Source organism: Ostrea edulis, chromosome 4 (assembly GCF_947568905.1).
Source record: "Ostrea edulis chromosome 4, xbOstEdul1.1, whole genome shotgun sequence".
NCBI lineage: Eukaryota > Metazoa > Mollusca > Bivalvia > Ostreida > Ostreidae > Ostrea > Ostrea edulis.
In genome coordinates, this window is record NC_079167.1 from 70402222 (window position 1) to 70420417 (window position 18196).

At 36.2% G+C, this 18196-nt stretch overlaps 1 protein-coding gene across 1 annotated transcript in view; it reads left to right on the plus strand.

The window, feature by feature from the left end:
* Nucleotides 1–7498, plus strand: part of LOC125668505 (failed axon connections homolog) — an 11593-nt gene extending 4095 nt beyond the window's left edge. Inside the window, exons 4-6 of the mRNA XM_048902726.2 lie at nt 2569–2771; nt 4840–4956; nt 6396–7498. Coding sequence (XP_048758683.2) covers nt 2569–2771; nt 4840–4956; nt 6396–6499 — 424 coding nt within the window. The 3' untranslated portion in view covers nt 6500–7498. The remainder of the gene's footprint in view (nt 1–2568; nt 2772–4839; nt 4957–6395) is intronic.
* Nucleotides 7499–18196: the final 10698 nt, after the last annotated feature.

Consider the following 18196-nt stretch of genomic DNA (forward strand, 5'->3'; position numbering starts at 1 on the left):
ATGAACATTTATATTGGTAAGTACTGACTATACAGAGAATGGTAGATGAACATTTATATTGGTAAGTACTGATTATACAGAGAATGGTGGATGAACATTTATATTGGTAAGTACTGACTATACAGAGAATGGTGGATGAACATTTATATTGGTAAGTACTGACTATACAGAGAATGGTGGATGAACATTTATATTGGTAAGTACTGACTATACAGAGAATGGTGGATGAACATTTATATTGGTAAGTACTGATTATACAGAGAATGGTGGATGAACATTTATATTGGTAAGTACTGACTATACAGAGAATGGTGGATGAACATTTATATTGGTAAGTACTGACTGTACAGAGAATGGTGGATGAACATTTATATTGGTAAGTACTGATTATACAGAGAATGGTGGATGAACATTTATATTGGTAAGTACTGACTGTACAGAGAATGGTGGATGAACATTTATATTGGTAAGTATTGACTGTACAGAGAATGGTGGATGAACATTTATATTGGTAAGTACTGATTATACAGAGAATGGTGGATGAACATTTATATTGGTAAGTACTGACTGTACAGAGAATGGTGGATAAACATTTATATTGGTAAGTACTGATTATACAGAGAATGGTGGATGAACATTTATATTGGTGAGTACTGACTATACAGAGAATGGTGGATAAACATTTATATTGGTGAGTACTGACTATACAGAGAATGGTGGATGAACATTTATATTGGTAAGTACTGATAATTGATAAATCGAAATATATAAATCCTCTCCATTTCTAGAGAATATGATTCTGTACATGTATATCATATTATACATTTTTAAGCGCCGAGCATAGGTCTACATTTGTGCAGCCCTTCACCGGCAATGGTGCCGTCTCCATATGAGTGAAAAATTCTTTGGCGTAACGTTAAACAATATATAACCAACCAACCAATTCATATTTACTAAAAATGATGACAACAGTGTTCCATACTTTTAAACGCCAAGCCATGTATGCTATTCATGCTTGAGAGAGCTTTTATATTAGCAGTCCATTTGCTACTCTTATAAAAAGATGCCACTTTGAAATGGACGACGATCTCGAGTGAACAGCAGTTATTTTCTTTCACAGTGACGTATTAGATATTGGACATGTTACATATACTGACTATTTAGAGATTATCATTACGAGGGCATGTTTCACACCTGGAACAAAATATTTTTGTCCTGAAGTCCAAGTTTCATGGTTGGGTAAATGTGTATTAATCAATGATAGGTGAAATTCAACGTTAGTGTGTCATGTATTCTAAACTTTGTGTTTCAATCAACAAAATTGGTATGGAACATTGAATATATAAAAGAAAACATCTCAAAAGTTTGGATGGATTGGGCGATCAACAGTAGCAGATCAAACATGCTTATAGAATATCAATGTAATTGGGTTTCTCTCTCTCTCTCTCTCTCTGAGGCGTATCTGCCCGATCACTAAGACTTCATGAAAATAGTATAAAATGTGTACTCACCATCTTGTCGGTCTTCGGCCACAACGCGACTCATCCAGCAATGTAACTCGTCATTTGAAATAAATTAAAAAACACAGGGACAGTTCAGCATGTTTGATCTGTTTCAGATTTGTTGATCGCCCAGGCCTACCACATATTCTGTTTTCTAGATCATTTTCAAAAATGATATCTAGAAAACGTATGGAAGTCTTTTCTTCATGCTCGAAAGTGTCCCAAAGAATGGTATTTATAAGTTCCTAACTAATACCATTTGAAAAGACATTGCAAATACTTTTGAAATATTTTGAATGTGTAGACAAAACCTAATCATTCTTGAAAACTACTCAGCGTGCACCCTCACCTGGCTGTTGAATACAGGTAAACTCCCCCATGGGTACTAATTATCGAACTCAGTCAACACTCAATTGCACGAATCAAGATAAATACAGATTCTCTTGAATACAGAAGGGTTATGATACTTTAAACAGAATTTATTATCATCATTATTAGTATGGGTCTCATAATCCTTGTATCCAGTGTTTCTAATCTTACTCTTCTTCTACTTTAGCAATCCCTCCACGAGGTTATATAATCATGCTTTAGAATATTTTAAATATTCTTGGAGTCTCCATGTCAAGATTAAAGAGATGTTTAATTTATCCGTTATGTATGTTGGTTGCGTTTCCCATTGGTTTAAACTTTTATTACAAACGCATTGGGGAAAAAAACCTCAACGAAAAAGTATATTTTCTCGATAACTAATTTGCATTCCTATATGATAAAAGAATACTGCTAATTTAAGTCATCAGTTTAAAACTTCTTGATTTAGAGCACACCATTTAAGTTTTCGTTATATTGTGGCACGATAAAGACCCCTCCCTGCTCGAAGGCCGTAAGAGTCGATCATTGGCCTAAATTTTGCAGCCCTTCACCGGCAGTGATGACGTCTCCATCTGAGTGAAATATTCTCTAGCGGGACGTTAAACATTATACAACCAACCAACCTTATCCCGTGATCCTCCCTTTTATGTTAATCACATCTTTCAACGTTCATTCGAAAGTTTCGTTGAAATTGCAGGACACTGGTACTACAACGATGGGTTTATGATTCCAAAGACGGAATTAACATCAGTAAAATGTTAAATTTTCCATGGGTCATCACTCCAACATTACGAAATTTTGTCAACAAACAGAGCTACGCCCAGGGAGTGGGCCGACACACGGAGGAAGAAGTTCATCACGTCATGCACGAGGATCTAACGGCTTTGTCAAAGTTTTTAGGTAAAAGTTTAGAATTTGGAGTATTTATAAATTCACATTGATATAATTTGCAATGTATCAAAAAGATTAAGCTAACAAATAGTGATCAATCCTATAAATAATTCGAAATAGAGAAAAGGGCAACCATGGATCCTTGAAAACACTATACATTGTAGGTGGTGCAATGTCCATTGGATGAGTAACGCATTCCTTCTTGACCGGTACACAAGGCCCCTGTCTTGATCAGGTAAACAGAGTAATCAGTAGTGAAAATCTGTGTGCTAAGAACGGCCTAACAATTTGCTAAAACACACATCAGACAGTAGTGGACCTAATAGTGTGCCAAATTTGCAAATACAATCATTATAAGAACCATGCAATACATCTACTGGTATGCGAACTTCTGACTGTAAATAAGACTTTTGAAATCTCTGCCTCTATTTAGAAATTCATCAAACACAGGATTTAAAGTTGATATGAACGGCAAACTAACAACTAAACTTTATGACAAACAGGATGATTGCAACTTCTCCATCGTCAACTTCCCATATTTATGTAGCAATATTCTATTATCACCTGCATATGGTGTTTATATCTCTCAACTGTTCGATACGCATTCTGCTGATGGTCAGTTTTTAAATCGAAGAAGGCTACTGACAAACAAGTTGATGATGCAGGGGTTTCAACAGTCTCGTTTAAAGTCAGCATTTTGCAAATTCAATGGTCGTTACAACGATCTAGTTTACCAATACAACGTATCATTAGGTCAAATGCTGTCTGACGTGTTTTATATCGATTGTTAGGCCGTTCTTAGCACACTGATTTTGACTACGGATAACTCCGTTTACCTGATCAAGATATAGGGCTCACAGCATGTATGATCGGTCGAAAGGGGATGCTTACTCCTCCTATGCACCTAATCCCACCTCTAGTTTATCCAGGGGTCCGTGTTTGTCCAATTCTATTTTGTATTGCTTATAAGAGTTATGAGATTGATGACTGTTCATTATCTTCACCTTTCATATAACCCCTGTTGGATGGTACGTAGGGAATCCCCCGGTAAATTTGCAAAACGTAGATGTGCATTTTAATGTAATTTTCAGCCTTCTCAATGCTCATTTATGTGCACCAAGATAGGTATAAGATTTGACCTTTATTAAGTAAATTAATACTTTTTATTTAAACTTTTGAGTTTAATTACTCGTCTAAATTTCGATTTTATACCGATGAACTTGAATAAAAGAATTAAAATGAATATATTTAATGTTTATTTCATTCAACAACACTTAGAATGATCATTCTCACTGTTGGATTCTGGGACGCCTTTAACGACTTAGGACCAACTCTACCTGCTGGAATATTCAGTGTAAAATCATTTATACTGCTGCACATTATAATTCTGTTGCACTAAACAGATACATGTATCACTGACCGCAAGGTTGCTGTCATTCTCCATTTCTACACATATTCATCAATATAATACATGATTAATCTACACATGATTTCACCAACATATAAAATTACCTGTTAGTTTCTCTAAGCGCTTCTTTTTCGCTGCAGATAAACCCGGTTTGATAAAACATGGATAAAGTCTATTTGCTGTTTGGACATTATTTTCCATATTAAAACAGGTTAAGTCTTGTTCCCCTCATTCTCCACAACTACGAAATAAACGATTTACATTGCATAAAATACACGATTAATCCACACATAATGTCACTTATATATCAAACTACTTGTTAGTTTCTCAGAAAACTTCTTTTTCGCTGCAGATAAACCCGGTGTAGTACAGTGCCGTTCCTTAGATACTAATTCTGAGTACGGATTACTATGTTTACCTGAACAATATATAGGGCACACGGTGGGTGTGGGCGATAAACAGGGGACGCTAACTCCTCCTAGTTACCTGATCCCACCGCTGGTGTGCTCAGTGGACCGTGTTTCCCTATTCTTAATGTATTCTTTATAGAGGTTATGAGAGAGATCACTGTTCGTTATCTTCACTTTCTCATACGTCACAAGTCGGATACACAATGCGTAGGGTATATTGACGTCATGTCGTCTTCATGTAGAGTTTTCCCTTTTACAGGAAATAAGAAATTCTTACTTGGCGATAGGGTGTGTCAAACTGACGGTGCTGTGTTTGGAATGTTAGCTCAATTCTACTGGCACAGTTTTGGGGGATATGGAGAAAAATCCATTAAAAGTAAGTTATCCTTTATGTTTTTAATTGTGTTTTTGATAACAACGGAGAATTTTAAATGGAGGTAATGACAGCATATATCACTATTATATATATTAATCACTTAGATTGATCACTGTTTGTTATCTTCGCCTTTCATATATACGGACCTTTAAAATGACAAACTCGGGTATATTTCTACTTATGGATGTAATAGTATATTTAATAGGTTGCAGTTTATTGTTATACAGGGTATCTATTTGGTAGTTGAGCTAATAGCTAACTTTTGTCATGCATGAATAAATTCACAGAAATAACATTAATGTTATTGCTCTACAGAATATCCTAATTTGTGTGGCTATTGCTCTACAGAATATCCTAATTTGTGTGACTATTGTTCTATAGAATATCCTAATTTGTGTGACTATTGCTCTGCAGAATATCCTAATTTGTGTGATTATTGCTCTACAGAATATCCTAATTTGTGTGACTATTGCTCTACAGAATATCCTAATTTGTGTTGGCTATTGCTCTACAGAGTATCCTAATTTGTGTGACTATTGCTCTACAGAATATTCTAATTTGTGTGGCTATTGCTCTGCAGAATATCCTAATTTGTGTGACTATTGTTCTATAGAATATTCTAATTTGTGTGACTATTGCTCTGCAGAATATCCTAATTTGTGTGACTATTGCTCTACAGAATGTCCTAATTTGTGTGACTATTGCTCTACAGAATATCCTAATTTGTGTTGGCTATTGCTCTACAGAATATCCTAATTTGTGTGACTATTGCTCTACAGAATATCCTAATTTGTGTTACTGTTGTTCTACAGAATATCCTAATTAGTGTGACTATTGTACTATAGAATATCCTAATTTGTGTGACTATTGCTCTACAGAATATCATAATTTGTGTTACTGTTGTTCTATAGAATATCCTAATTAGTGTGATTATTGTTCTATAGAATATCCTAATTTGTGTTACTATTGTTCTATAGAATATCCTAATTAGTGTGACTATTGTTCTATAGAATATCCTAATTTGTGTGACTATTGATCTACAGAATATCCTAATTTGTGTGGCTATTGCTCTACAGAATATCCTAATTTGCGTGACTATTGCTCTACAGAATATCCTAATTTGTGTGACTATTGCTCTACAGAATATCCTAATTTGTGTGGGTATTGATCTACAGAATATCCTAATTTGTGTGGCTATTGCTCTACAGAATATCCTAATTTGTGTGACTATTGCTCTACAGAATATCCTAATTTGTGTGACTATTGCTCTATAGAATATCCTAATTTGTGTTACTGTTGTTCTACAGAATATCCTAATTAGTGTGACTATTGTACTATAGAATATCCTAATTTGTGTGACTATTGCTCTACAGAATATCATAATTTGTGTTACTGTTGTTCTATAGAATATCCTAATTTGTGTGACTATTGATCTACAGAATATCCTAATCTATGTGACTACTGTGAACGCATGAAGGTGGAATTCTGGCCGGACTGGGACGACTGCATTACGCATGGATGGACAAGGAAAGCGACGAAATGAAGTCACAGTGTTAATTAGCATTACTAGACATTTTATAACATTGCTAGATGTACATTGATAGGATATTAAATTACTAAAACTACACAGCGCATAACATTACTTATCTACACAACGTATAACATTACTTATCTACACAGCGTAAAACATTATCATATCGGCGGGTGTGACCGGTCGACAGGGAATGCTTACTCCTCCTAGGCACCTGATCCCACCCCTGGTGTGTCCAGGGGTACGTGTTTGCCCAACTATCTAATTTGTATTGCTTATAGGAGTTATGAGGTTGATCACTGCTCCTTATTTTTACCTTTCATCTACACATTGTATTACATTACACAGCATATAACGTTACTTATCTACACAGTGTATAACATTATTTTATCTACACAGTGTATAACATTATTATATCTACACAGTGTATAACATTATTATATCTACACAGTGTACAACATTATTATATCTACACAGTGTATACACAGTGTATAACATTATTATATCTACACAGTGTATAACATTATTATATCTACACAGTGTACAACATTATTATATCTACACAGTGTATACACAGTGTATAACATTATTATATCTACACAGTGTATAACATTATTATATCTACACAGTGTACAACATTATTTTATCTACACAGTGTATAACATTATTATATCTACACAGTGTACAACATTATTATATCTACACAGTGTACAACATTATTATATCTACACAGTGTATACACAGTGTATAACATTACTAAAACTACACAGTGTGTAACAATATAATATCTGCACAATGTACATCGTTACTAGATTTACCTCGTGTATAGCATTGCTGGATATACAAAGTATATGGCGTAATCAAACCTAACATCACATAACTTCTCAAATCAAAAGCATCAAAGTGTATCACTGTTCAATACTTTACATTACCATTCCTAACGATAAATTAAAGACTAGAATTTTTGACATCATAGAAAGTTGCTTCTTGAATAAAAATGGAAAAGGGAAATACCCATATATTGTGATTACTCATTCCAAAAATCAGTTTGTTAAACATCGCTATGGCTTGAATTTCTCGATGAAATCTCAAATTTAAGTTTGAGTTTTCTTTTATTTAAGCGTATAAAATTTATTATTATTATTAATTTTTTTTTTTAGAAATCTAGAATTGATTCTATGCAGAACTCTGAAGTTATTAGAAAGATGTAGGGGTTCCTTATAGAGAATATCTTCGTAGTATTTGGTGATCAGGTCTTCCGACATTTTGTTGGAATTCCCATTGGCACGAATTATGCTCCTTTATTAACTGACCTGTTTTTATATTATTACGATACAGAATTTATTCAAAAGTTTCTATATCAGAATACAAAATCTTTTGTGGCCTTCAACTCGACATTTAGTTATATTGACGACGTTTTAACTATTAAGAATAATTACTTTCATTTACATGTAAAAGACACCACAGTCTTTTAAATCTGCTTCGTACTTGAATATTTTATTGAAGATATATTTTAGTAGCAAACTAACAATGATACTTTATGACAAACGAGATGACTTCAGCTTCTCTATAGTCAACTTTCAATATTCATATAGCAATTGCATATGTGGTATCTATATCTCAACTAAGTCGATACCCAATAGTTTATTCTGGGTATGGTCATGTTTCAAATCGATATCAAGATATAGCGCTCAAGGCGGAAGTGACGGAGCGACAGGGGGTGCTTACTCATCTGTTATGTTTAAGGGTTCGTGTTTGCCCTACTCTTAATTTCATATACTTTATAGGAGTTATGAGATTGATCACTTTGTTATATTTACCCTTTTCATTACCTAACGAACAACAACATCCTTTCCTGTTTTCATCATTACAATAAAGTATATACCCCCATTACTCTAGTACTCTGTTGTTAGTATTGTTACCGAATGGTGTTGTTTACCTGCTATCGTGTTAACAATATCACACCTTAGATCAGGTAAGGTAAAATGTAGATTGCTTTTATGTATTGGTAGTCTTTAGTTACTGATTAGACATATAACTGCATTATATTTGACAACGGATTACTCCGTTTACCCGATTGATATATAGGGCTCACGGGGTGTCGACAGAGGATGCTTACTCCTCCTGGGTACCTGATCCCACCTCTGGTATGACCAACACCTCTGGTATGATCACCTTTGATTACTGCATGCAACGTTTTACGAAGACATCTCTCTGGAAGGTGAATATAAGGTACAGTGATCAATCTCATAACTCATATAAGTTATACAAAATAGAGAGTTGGGCAAACACAGACCCTCTGGATATACCATAGGTAAGATCAGGTGCCTAGGAGGAGTACGCATTCCCTGTTGACCGCTCACACCCGTCATGAGCCCTATATCGTGATCAGGTAAACGGAGTGATGCGTAGTCAAATTTAGACTGTTTCATATCTTTTCGAATGAATGTTGCTTTCCCCAAAGACAATTAAGCGAAAGTTTTGATTGATTGATTAATGTTTTCCGCCACACTCACCAATTTTTCAGTTATCTGGTGGCGCCCAGTTGTTTACTGGTGGAAAAGAGAACCCAGATACATGTACCACCAACCTTAAACTTGGAAAGTAAACTTGGAAACTTTCTCACATACCGGCGCGAGCGGGATTCGAACCCGCGCCATCAGAGGTTCGATAGTTTTGAAGATGCTAAGAATTCTAAAGTATATTGAAGTGAATCATTTTCATTTGTTAAAATGCAGGAACTTAGTGATCTACATAACCGTGGATGAAATAAAGAGGTATTAATGCATTCACGAGTTTATGCTCAGACAAATGAAGCTCACATTGTTTTAGCCATTTACAAATAATCAAACTAGTTTTTGCATTTTAACTCATTTAGTCCATAAGAGCTAAAAAGTTCATCAAGACCCGATTTATCACAGCAGGTATATAACGTAGAAGATATATTGAACTATGATTGAAATCTCCAACAACCCTACTTCCATGTTATTCTACATTGAAACATAAACGTTGTTACACTAACATATTTTCAATGTTAGCAGTCACATTGACTTAGTGGTTAGATTATTCAAGTTTGATTTGAGATTGATCACTGTTCGTTATCTTCACCTTTCATTGCCGGGTTCAAACAACATCAATATGTAATGTTGACAATGACTACTCTTTCGTCGAATTCTTAGCATTTAGATGTGGTCTTTCGGATGAGACGCCAGGTATTACGACAGTCTTTGACTCGATAAAGAAACGTCTCTGCTACGGTTCTGGGGCCCGTTTTACAAAACAACTTACGACAAAGTCGCAAGTCTTAAATTGTATTACACAGATGTTACTTTAAATGAATGAAGAAAAGCTTTTCTGAGGCTTAATTATCCACATTTAAAAAAAAATAGTTTGCATTTAGAGCGAATTACTAGTATCTTAAAATAAACTGGAAAATTCCAGTATGTAATGTTGGTCGTAAGTCGTAAGTTCTTTTGTAAAACGCACCCCTGACTACCACACATACTTCTAGATTGGTGAATTTTAGCTACAGCTAGTGATGTCTCAATGTGTATGAAAACTTCTGAGACCGACGAAAAACCTTTTTCGATGTTCAAACAACATGGAAAGTGCAACATCGTTTAAAACTCTTAATGAACTCAGCTTTGCTAGAGGAATTGTCAGCGTTATAGGTGCAACATTTGTTCAAAAGGTCAAAAATGTTACATTTCTTTTAAAGCCGAGGCAATACTAACGGTGAAGAAAACGAACAGTGATCAATCTCATAACTCCTATAAGCAATACAAAATACATAGTAGGACAAACACGGACCCCTGGAAACACCAGAGGTGGGATCAGGTGCCCAGGAGAAGTAAGCATCCCCTGTCCACCGGTCACATCCACCGTGAGTCCTATATCCTGATCAGGTAAACGGAGTTATCCGTCGTCAAAATCAGTGTATACCAGGAACTGTGTAACAATCTGTATGAAACACGTCAGACAGCATTTGTCACAATGAGAGGTTGTATTGACGAACTAGATCGTTATAACGACCATAGAATTTGCGAAATGCTGACTTCAATCGAGATTGTTGAAATCCCTGCACCATCAACTTGTTTGTCAGTAGCCTCCCTCGGTTTATATACACATATAAGACAATTCTGTAAAGATCTTTTACAATCATCACAAGGATCCACATATGATGGCACCAGATGTAGCGCAGATTTAAATGCGGTTGATGGATATTTTGCAAGCTGTTGACCTTTGGTATTAACTCATGATCACAATAAGGGTAAATATTCATGAATACAAATACTTAATATTCTCCATAAACTTTCATTGTTAGGAATTACAGGGATACCTATTGATTTACAAATATTCTATGTATCATATTTACATTCACCGAATCTTTTCTCTTATATTTCTTTGGAAATTGACATTGCTTTTATCATAGACAATGAATGGATGTTTGTTGTAAACTGGTTCGATCCGATTGTCCGCGTAATCATTATCAAATACATGTATGGAGTGTCGTCAAGGTCAAAGCTTGCATTGGCAGTTTCGTTTAAAGTAATTAACGACAAGGTCAGATGTATGACATTACACATCTTCGCTAGCCAAGGGTTTACGATCGTAAACCCTTGGCTGGCGAAGATGGACATTACAGTACATAAGTCTAGTTTATATTTTCTAAAAATACATAAAAATATATAAAGAAGAAAATTTCTCTCATTGTTGTTTTATCGGGTGATGGAGGTAGCAATCATTGCAGAAAAAAGATTCATAACCCTGCTTACGCGGGTTATGTTTTTTTCTACAATGCTAATTTATTGTTTATAAAATTACCATTGGTTAAAACCATGGCCTGTGAGAAATAGTTGGAAACTATAACAAGATTCAACAATCTTATTCGGGACACTTAGGAAAAGTTTGAAAGTCATTTTTTTTCTGCAAACAATCTCTTGTATTTACTTTCCATCTTCGATACGCGAACATTCTCTTATAGTGTAGGTATACTTTCCAACATTAGTATGCAAACACTCTCGTAATAAATTTCCTATGAAAGACCTGTCTTAGAATGACTAATGCCGGATCGACGATAATGTAAGGAACAACAGAAAATAATTAATGCTCTTTCTATGGCTGGTAAACACTGACGATTGGCAAGCAAGGAAAAGCATAGAGATTCTGATATTACGAGGGTACTTAAAATAATTACATGCGAAACAGAATTTAATTATAAGTGTTAGATAAATATGATCCACCGTCTTTTTCCAGTGGGGATCCGAGTTAGAATTGGTCCTCAGTACCCCCTTGCTTGTCGTAAAAGGCGACTAAATGGGGCGGTCCTTCGGATGAGATCGCAAAAACCGAGGCCCCGTGTCACAGAAGGTGTGGCACGTAAAAAATCACTCCCTGCTCAAAGGCCGTAAACGCCGAGCATAGGCCTACGTTTTGCAGCCCTTCGCCAGCAATGGTGACATCTCTATATGAGTCAAAAATTCTCGAGAGAGACGTTAAACAATATACAAATCAATCAACCTTTCTTAAAAAAAGGGAATTAATTTAGAAAATTAAACAAATAGTTCAACATAGTATGGTGTTTAAACCACTCAACCCTAAACACCAAATTTGTATGAAATCTTTCAAATACAACAAACAATATGTAAGTATTGCTTAACAATATAAGTCCCCTACCGGTCCTAAGTCAATTCGTCTGTGTAATATTCAGCGTGAATAATCATACGTTAGCAACTTAACAGTTTATGCACTTGTAAAAACAACCATGTCCCCTATCTATGTTCAAGGGCTATATAACTCGGCAAAAAATAAATGGACCAGAACAATATAAGAACTTGATCTGTAACTTGACATGGTAAAGCAATATACCACAAATCAATTCACGAACATCTGCACACATAACGAAGAAAGTGCGAAGAACTGAGTATTTGATCTCATTCTCTAAGTCTACGGGCCATAACTCAGCGAAAACATCAATGAACCGGAACAAAATTTAAACTTCTTTTGTAATTTGTCATGGTAAAGCATTGTAACAAATATCAAATGAACATCTGCAAGCATGCCGGGAAAAATAAGGAAAACTCACTATTTTAGGTCATTTTGTAAGTTCAAGTAACTCATCGAAAAAAATGAATGAACCGGGATAAAATTGGAATACGACCTGTTGCTTGTCTTGGTAGAGCAATGTACCAAATGCCAAATGAATATCTGCAAATATGACGAAAAATGTGCGGAAAAATGATTTGTAGGACTGATAAATTGAAGGAAGGACAGACAAAGAGCAAACCTCAAGTCCCCTTCGGGTTCGCCTGATCGGGAATAATGAAGATTCAAGTTATTCTCACTATGACTTCTTGGGTCAGATCTGGATTGCAGTCAGGGTTGTAAACTCTACATGCATCTGGTGCATCAAAATTGGTACCGTATAAGTTTTACATTATGACCCCTGGGTCGAGGCCTCTGCTGGTGGACTGTTAGTCCCCGAGGGTCTCTACAGCCCAGTAGCTAAGTACTTCGTTACTAGCTTAAAAATACGGATGTATATTTAATTGCTGTTATAAAATTTAGAAATTCATTTCAAAATTAAGGATTATCTTCCTCATGTATAGCTCTTATCCTTGGACGAATTTGGCTCCACTTTTTTGGCACGCTGGTTTTGGCTATATTTAGCTCTAAAACTTCATAGTTATTTCGGATTTCAAACATTTCGGTTGAGCATCACTGAAGAGGCATTATTTGTCGAAATGCGCATCTGGTGCATCAAAATTGGTAGCGTATAAGTTTTACATTGGAATAAATTGACGTATTGTTTAAGCAATGTCTTCTCAAAAATAACAAGCATACAATTTATCAACTTAATATGTATAACCATCCTCATGTAATATATATTTCATTTGTTCACGCTTTGGCTGGGTCACAACAGGCGTTTAAAGATGCTATACATAGCAGAGATCCAAATTTGTTTACGACTTCATTACTGGAACCTGAACACAATTCTAGGTTCAAATGTATAGGAAATTTATATTCTTTCTTTCTCAGAACCACAAAGGTATGATTTGTGAAATTAATATGCAAGCATCATATATCGTGTAGATTGCAATTTCTTTTCATTAGCCATGTGGCACCGGAGCCGGAGTGGGGCTACACCTGGACTTAATAATAAATTATGAGGAAATAAAATTTTACCTGCCCACGTGAAGGTGTTATTTCAAAACAGTTGTGGAATCAGAGGACAAAATGCGGAAATGAACGCAAAACGTACACTGAATGTATGAATGAGATATGGGACAGCGTTTTGTCCCACAATTAATATTGCGCATTACGTCACAATTTTCACAGTTCTTTCAAGTGCTGTCGCTCTTTAGCTGGTGTTTGTTGCCCCCGGGTTAAAGGTTAAAACCATCATATTCTATTGGCGCATTGTAATGACCGTTATTTATATGCTAGCGGAAAAAAGAAACTGTGCATTATTTACTATATATATGAAAAAATAATAAACTAGATGCTGTCATGAGACAGTAATACCCGCACGTAAGTGTTTGCCTTTAAATATACTCTCCGTCCAAATGGCGGATCCAGAGGGGAATCCGGGAATAGGCACCCCCCCCCCCCTTTCTGTGGGACATCTTTGTAGTTGTTTCTTTTAAAATATGATACTGCTAACATTTGTAGGCAATTATTTTTAATGTACAAGTTAAATAAAAGATTAACTAGCACTGGATGATACACGTATATTAATTTTTAGCGATTAATTATTTTTTTTTTTTTTGATTTCTGGAACACCCCCCTTTTTATATTGCTGAATCCTATAATGTTTAACTAGCAAAGAAGCCACAGTGTGATTTGGCTACGTTATTGCATCCTCAGTTCCAAGAGGTGATGAGGAAGTTGACTCAGTAATTTGACAACTAGGCCTAACGCTATTAAAACAAAGTACGTACTTAAAGCCAAACCTCGATATACCAAATCTTCAAAACATGACTGAAGAATTCATCGTTTAAACTTACATCTCACTACATACCGTTTCGACTGCCTACCATGAGAGAGAGAGAGAGAGAGAGAGAGAGAGAGAGAGAGAGAGAGAACTTCTTTACCATTGCAAAAGAAAAAAATTGCATTGTCAATAAAACCGACGGGGCTCATATTACTTCGCCTAGGGATGGTTTTAAAGGGCAAGTGACTGTAATCGCAAATGAAAGTTCCTAGCAGAAACAACACATAAGACATGGGCGGATCCAGAAGGAGGGGGGGGGGGGTCCAGGGTGTAAGAATTATTCAATTTTAACGAGACTTTGAGTCCAAATGATATGAACGGTAGATACTTACATGTATATGTACTACTAATTGCTTCATTCAAATTTATCAACACTAGTATAATTATCATTTAATTCTAGGATAAATAAGACGACACACTGATAATATATTTACGATATTTTCGTCAGATGCAAGTATCGCTTTTAAAAAGAATTCTTAAAAAGTACATTTGTATATGTAACATAAAAAAATTTGTTTAAGAAGTAGACAATTTGAAAGTGAAAAAGGAAGTGCATGCCAGGAAATGTTCAGAATGCAGGAGTTGCACCATTTACCCTACAGCTTCTGGGGGCCTAGGCCACCCCCAGCCTACTGGGAGTAACCCCCCCCCCCCTCTCTCTCTCTCCTTTTGCGATATCAGAAAAAGATAGCGGATAGACGTTGTGAAAAGTATCTAAAAGATCAAGTGCTTAACCCACCCCCTTCAAAAATTCCTGCATCTGCTTCTGTACAAGATCTACTTCACAAGCTCAAATTACAGAGATAGAATCCTGCAATAACTCGAAAATGTAGCTATTGGTATCCAGGTTTTCTGCAACTCGTCGTAGTTACTTCAGTGGGTTTTTTTTTTACAAGTTTAATTTTTAGTGAATTACATGCTCAAACAAATGTGATAAAAGTTGATGATCAGCCATCGTCATATGCCGTTGCAGGTTGCATCACTCTATTTATGTGGAGGTTCGTGGCCGAAAGAAAATAATTCTTGGAACTTTGCATGTTTTATGGGACTTTCCTTATGAGGTAGGCTCTCCAATTTTTTGTGAGATTTAAATTCAAGTATTGTGTTTGAAATTTTGTGAGTAAAAACCATGAAAGAAGGATTTAAATATTTTTTTGAATTTTTGTTGTAGAGGTGGGTGATTTGGCTTTTGACCAGCTGATTTTGCACGTGCTTGACTTCGATGTAAACAAACTCTCACGCCTTGCTGGATGGGTATGTATTTTTTGGTATGAAAATGCTCATTAAGAACTGTACTACATTATGTGACAGTAAAACTTCTGAAAGGTTTACTTTAAGGAAGCAGGGTCAGGTCAAAGGTGAGTAATTTTGGTAAGAACATATAGGCAAAATTAATAGAGTGGTGCATGGTGCAACCTGCAGTGAGAAAAATATTTACGAAAAGGTAATGTGACCAGGGTTAAAATACTAGATGATTCAAAGAGAAGAAATAATGGAGTTTAAATGATATCAATGTTGTTTATTTGTGTTTGAATGCATGATGGTGATCATTGTACAATTGATAAAGTGGCTTTTTATAGGATCCGAAACAGTGACATGTGAGAGAGTTGGTTGGCGGGGATTTCTACTTTCACTTTTGAGGATGCAGTAAACGGACGACAGGAGGTGAAGCTGCGCATTTCCTCGTTGGATGATTTGTGTACATGTGTGAACGTGGATGTCATTTCAGCGAGTTCACTTGGATTTAAGAGGCTGAGCAAAAGCACAAAGAAAATGTTTCCTGAGTATAGAGTCTGAACAGAGGATATTGCATCATTCCTGATCAGGCAAGTCTAGCTTGTTCATTTATTTTATTTATAATTTTTTTTTTTTTTTTTTTTTTGAATTATTTTTTTATTCATTTATTGCTTTACAATATTGCAGAAGGTGAAATGTACATGTTGAACTCTTTCTGTGTATGTATATTTGTTTTAATTGTTTTGGGGGGGGGGGGAGAGAGGGGGGTTCAGTTTGTGTAGAGTGTCAATTTTGTGTATTGCTTAAAGATCAGTACCAGTGTCCTAATGTTGAACATTGGGCAGATATGTAAATTTGCACTTGGTTGGTTCATGCAATCCTCCTTGACATTGACAGAGGTTTCCCATGGAGACTGTTTCTCCAAGTTATGCGTAGAGTATCGGTCATCTATCTGTGTCTCGCAAGTACTTGGTGTAGACAGCTATCATGCTGAATCCCGTGAAGGAAGGGGATATAGACTTCCTTTGGAATGACGTACATACTCAATGTTGTGTCGCTTGTGGAGACCCACATCTTGAAGAGTGGCCTTGACTTTTGACCTTGACCCCATTTTTTAAGGTCAACCACCTAAGACCTTGTGGAGGAGAAAGTGATCTTGACCTTTGACCTTGACCCACTTTCAAGGTCATTCAAGGTCAACAATCCTAGAATATCACTCCTAAAGATGTAGATGGAGCTTCATGATAGAAAACGTCATTTTCCGGCCCCTATTTGCCCCCTGGGGCCAATATGAAAAATCCAAAACCTTATTGCACATCTACAGGACATTACTATTCAGCTCCTTAAATATCATGTGACTATTCCTAAAGATGTAGATGGAGTTTAAGTGACAAGGTTTGTGATAGAAAACGTCATTTTTCGTCCTCTATTTGCCCCCTGGGGCCAATATGAAAATTCCAAAACCTTATTGCACATCTACAGGATATTACTATTCAGCTCCTAGAATATCATGTGACTGCTCCTACAGATGTAGATGGAGTTTAAGTGACAAGCTTTATGTTAGAAAACGTCATTTTCAGGCCCTATTTGCCCCCTGGGGCCAATATGAAAATTTTGAAACCTTATTGCACATCTACAGGACTTTGCTATTCAGCTCCTAGAATATCATTTGGATTGCATTGTAAATGTGGACACAGTTTTAGTGACAACAACCGGGACGGACGGACGGACGGACCGGGATAAAAACAATATACCCGAACTTTCTTTAGAAAGTGCGGGTATAAAAATAACTATGAATTTGTAATACTGTTAACAAATGTATTCGTTACAACATTTCATAATCCATTAATGTTAACGTCGAATAACGTCAATTTCAGCAGACTCGAAAGACACTGGTATTCGAACTTGAATTAACAAATTTAATAACGCGTTATTTGACTTTTTTGTTCAACAGAATGTCGATGTCTTGCCTTGTCCAGCTGTTTTCTCCGATTTTTCGCCGATCAAGCACGTCTGGGATGAAATGGAACGACGTCTACGCCATTTACCAAATCAGTCAGTGAAATTGGCTGATTTAGGCCAGACTTTAACTAACATCTGGAACAACATCCCTCAAGCATTTCTGAACACTTTAGTGGCATCAATGAGGCGCCGTTGTCAAGCATGCGTGAATGCACAGTATTCTGAATCGCAGATGTCGTCTGCACCACGCTGGTCTAGCGATACGATGACGTTGAAGCAGTACTGGGCGCACCGCTGGACGTCTTGGTCTGATGTGCTCGCGCAGACGATTACCCACATTTCTTGGACTGGTTGGTTTAAGTCCAGGAATGCTACGAGCAGTCAAACTTGCTGTCTGGAAACGATTTTTCAGGTGCACAAGTCTAATGTGGTTGTCCTGTCGACGCGACGTCACACGAGGACGTTTAGAACGTGTTCGATCCCGAGTGTTACCAGATTGTTGGAAACGTCTCTATAAT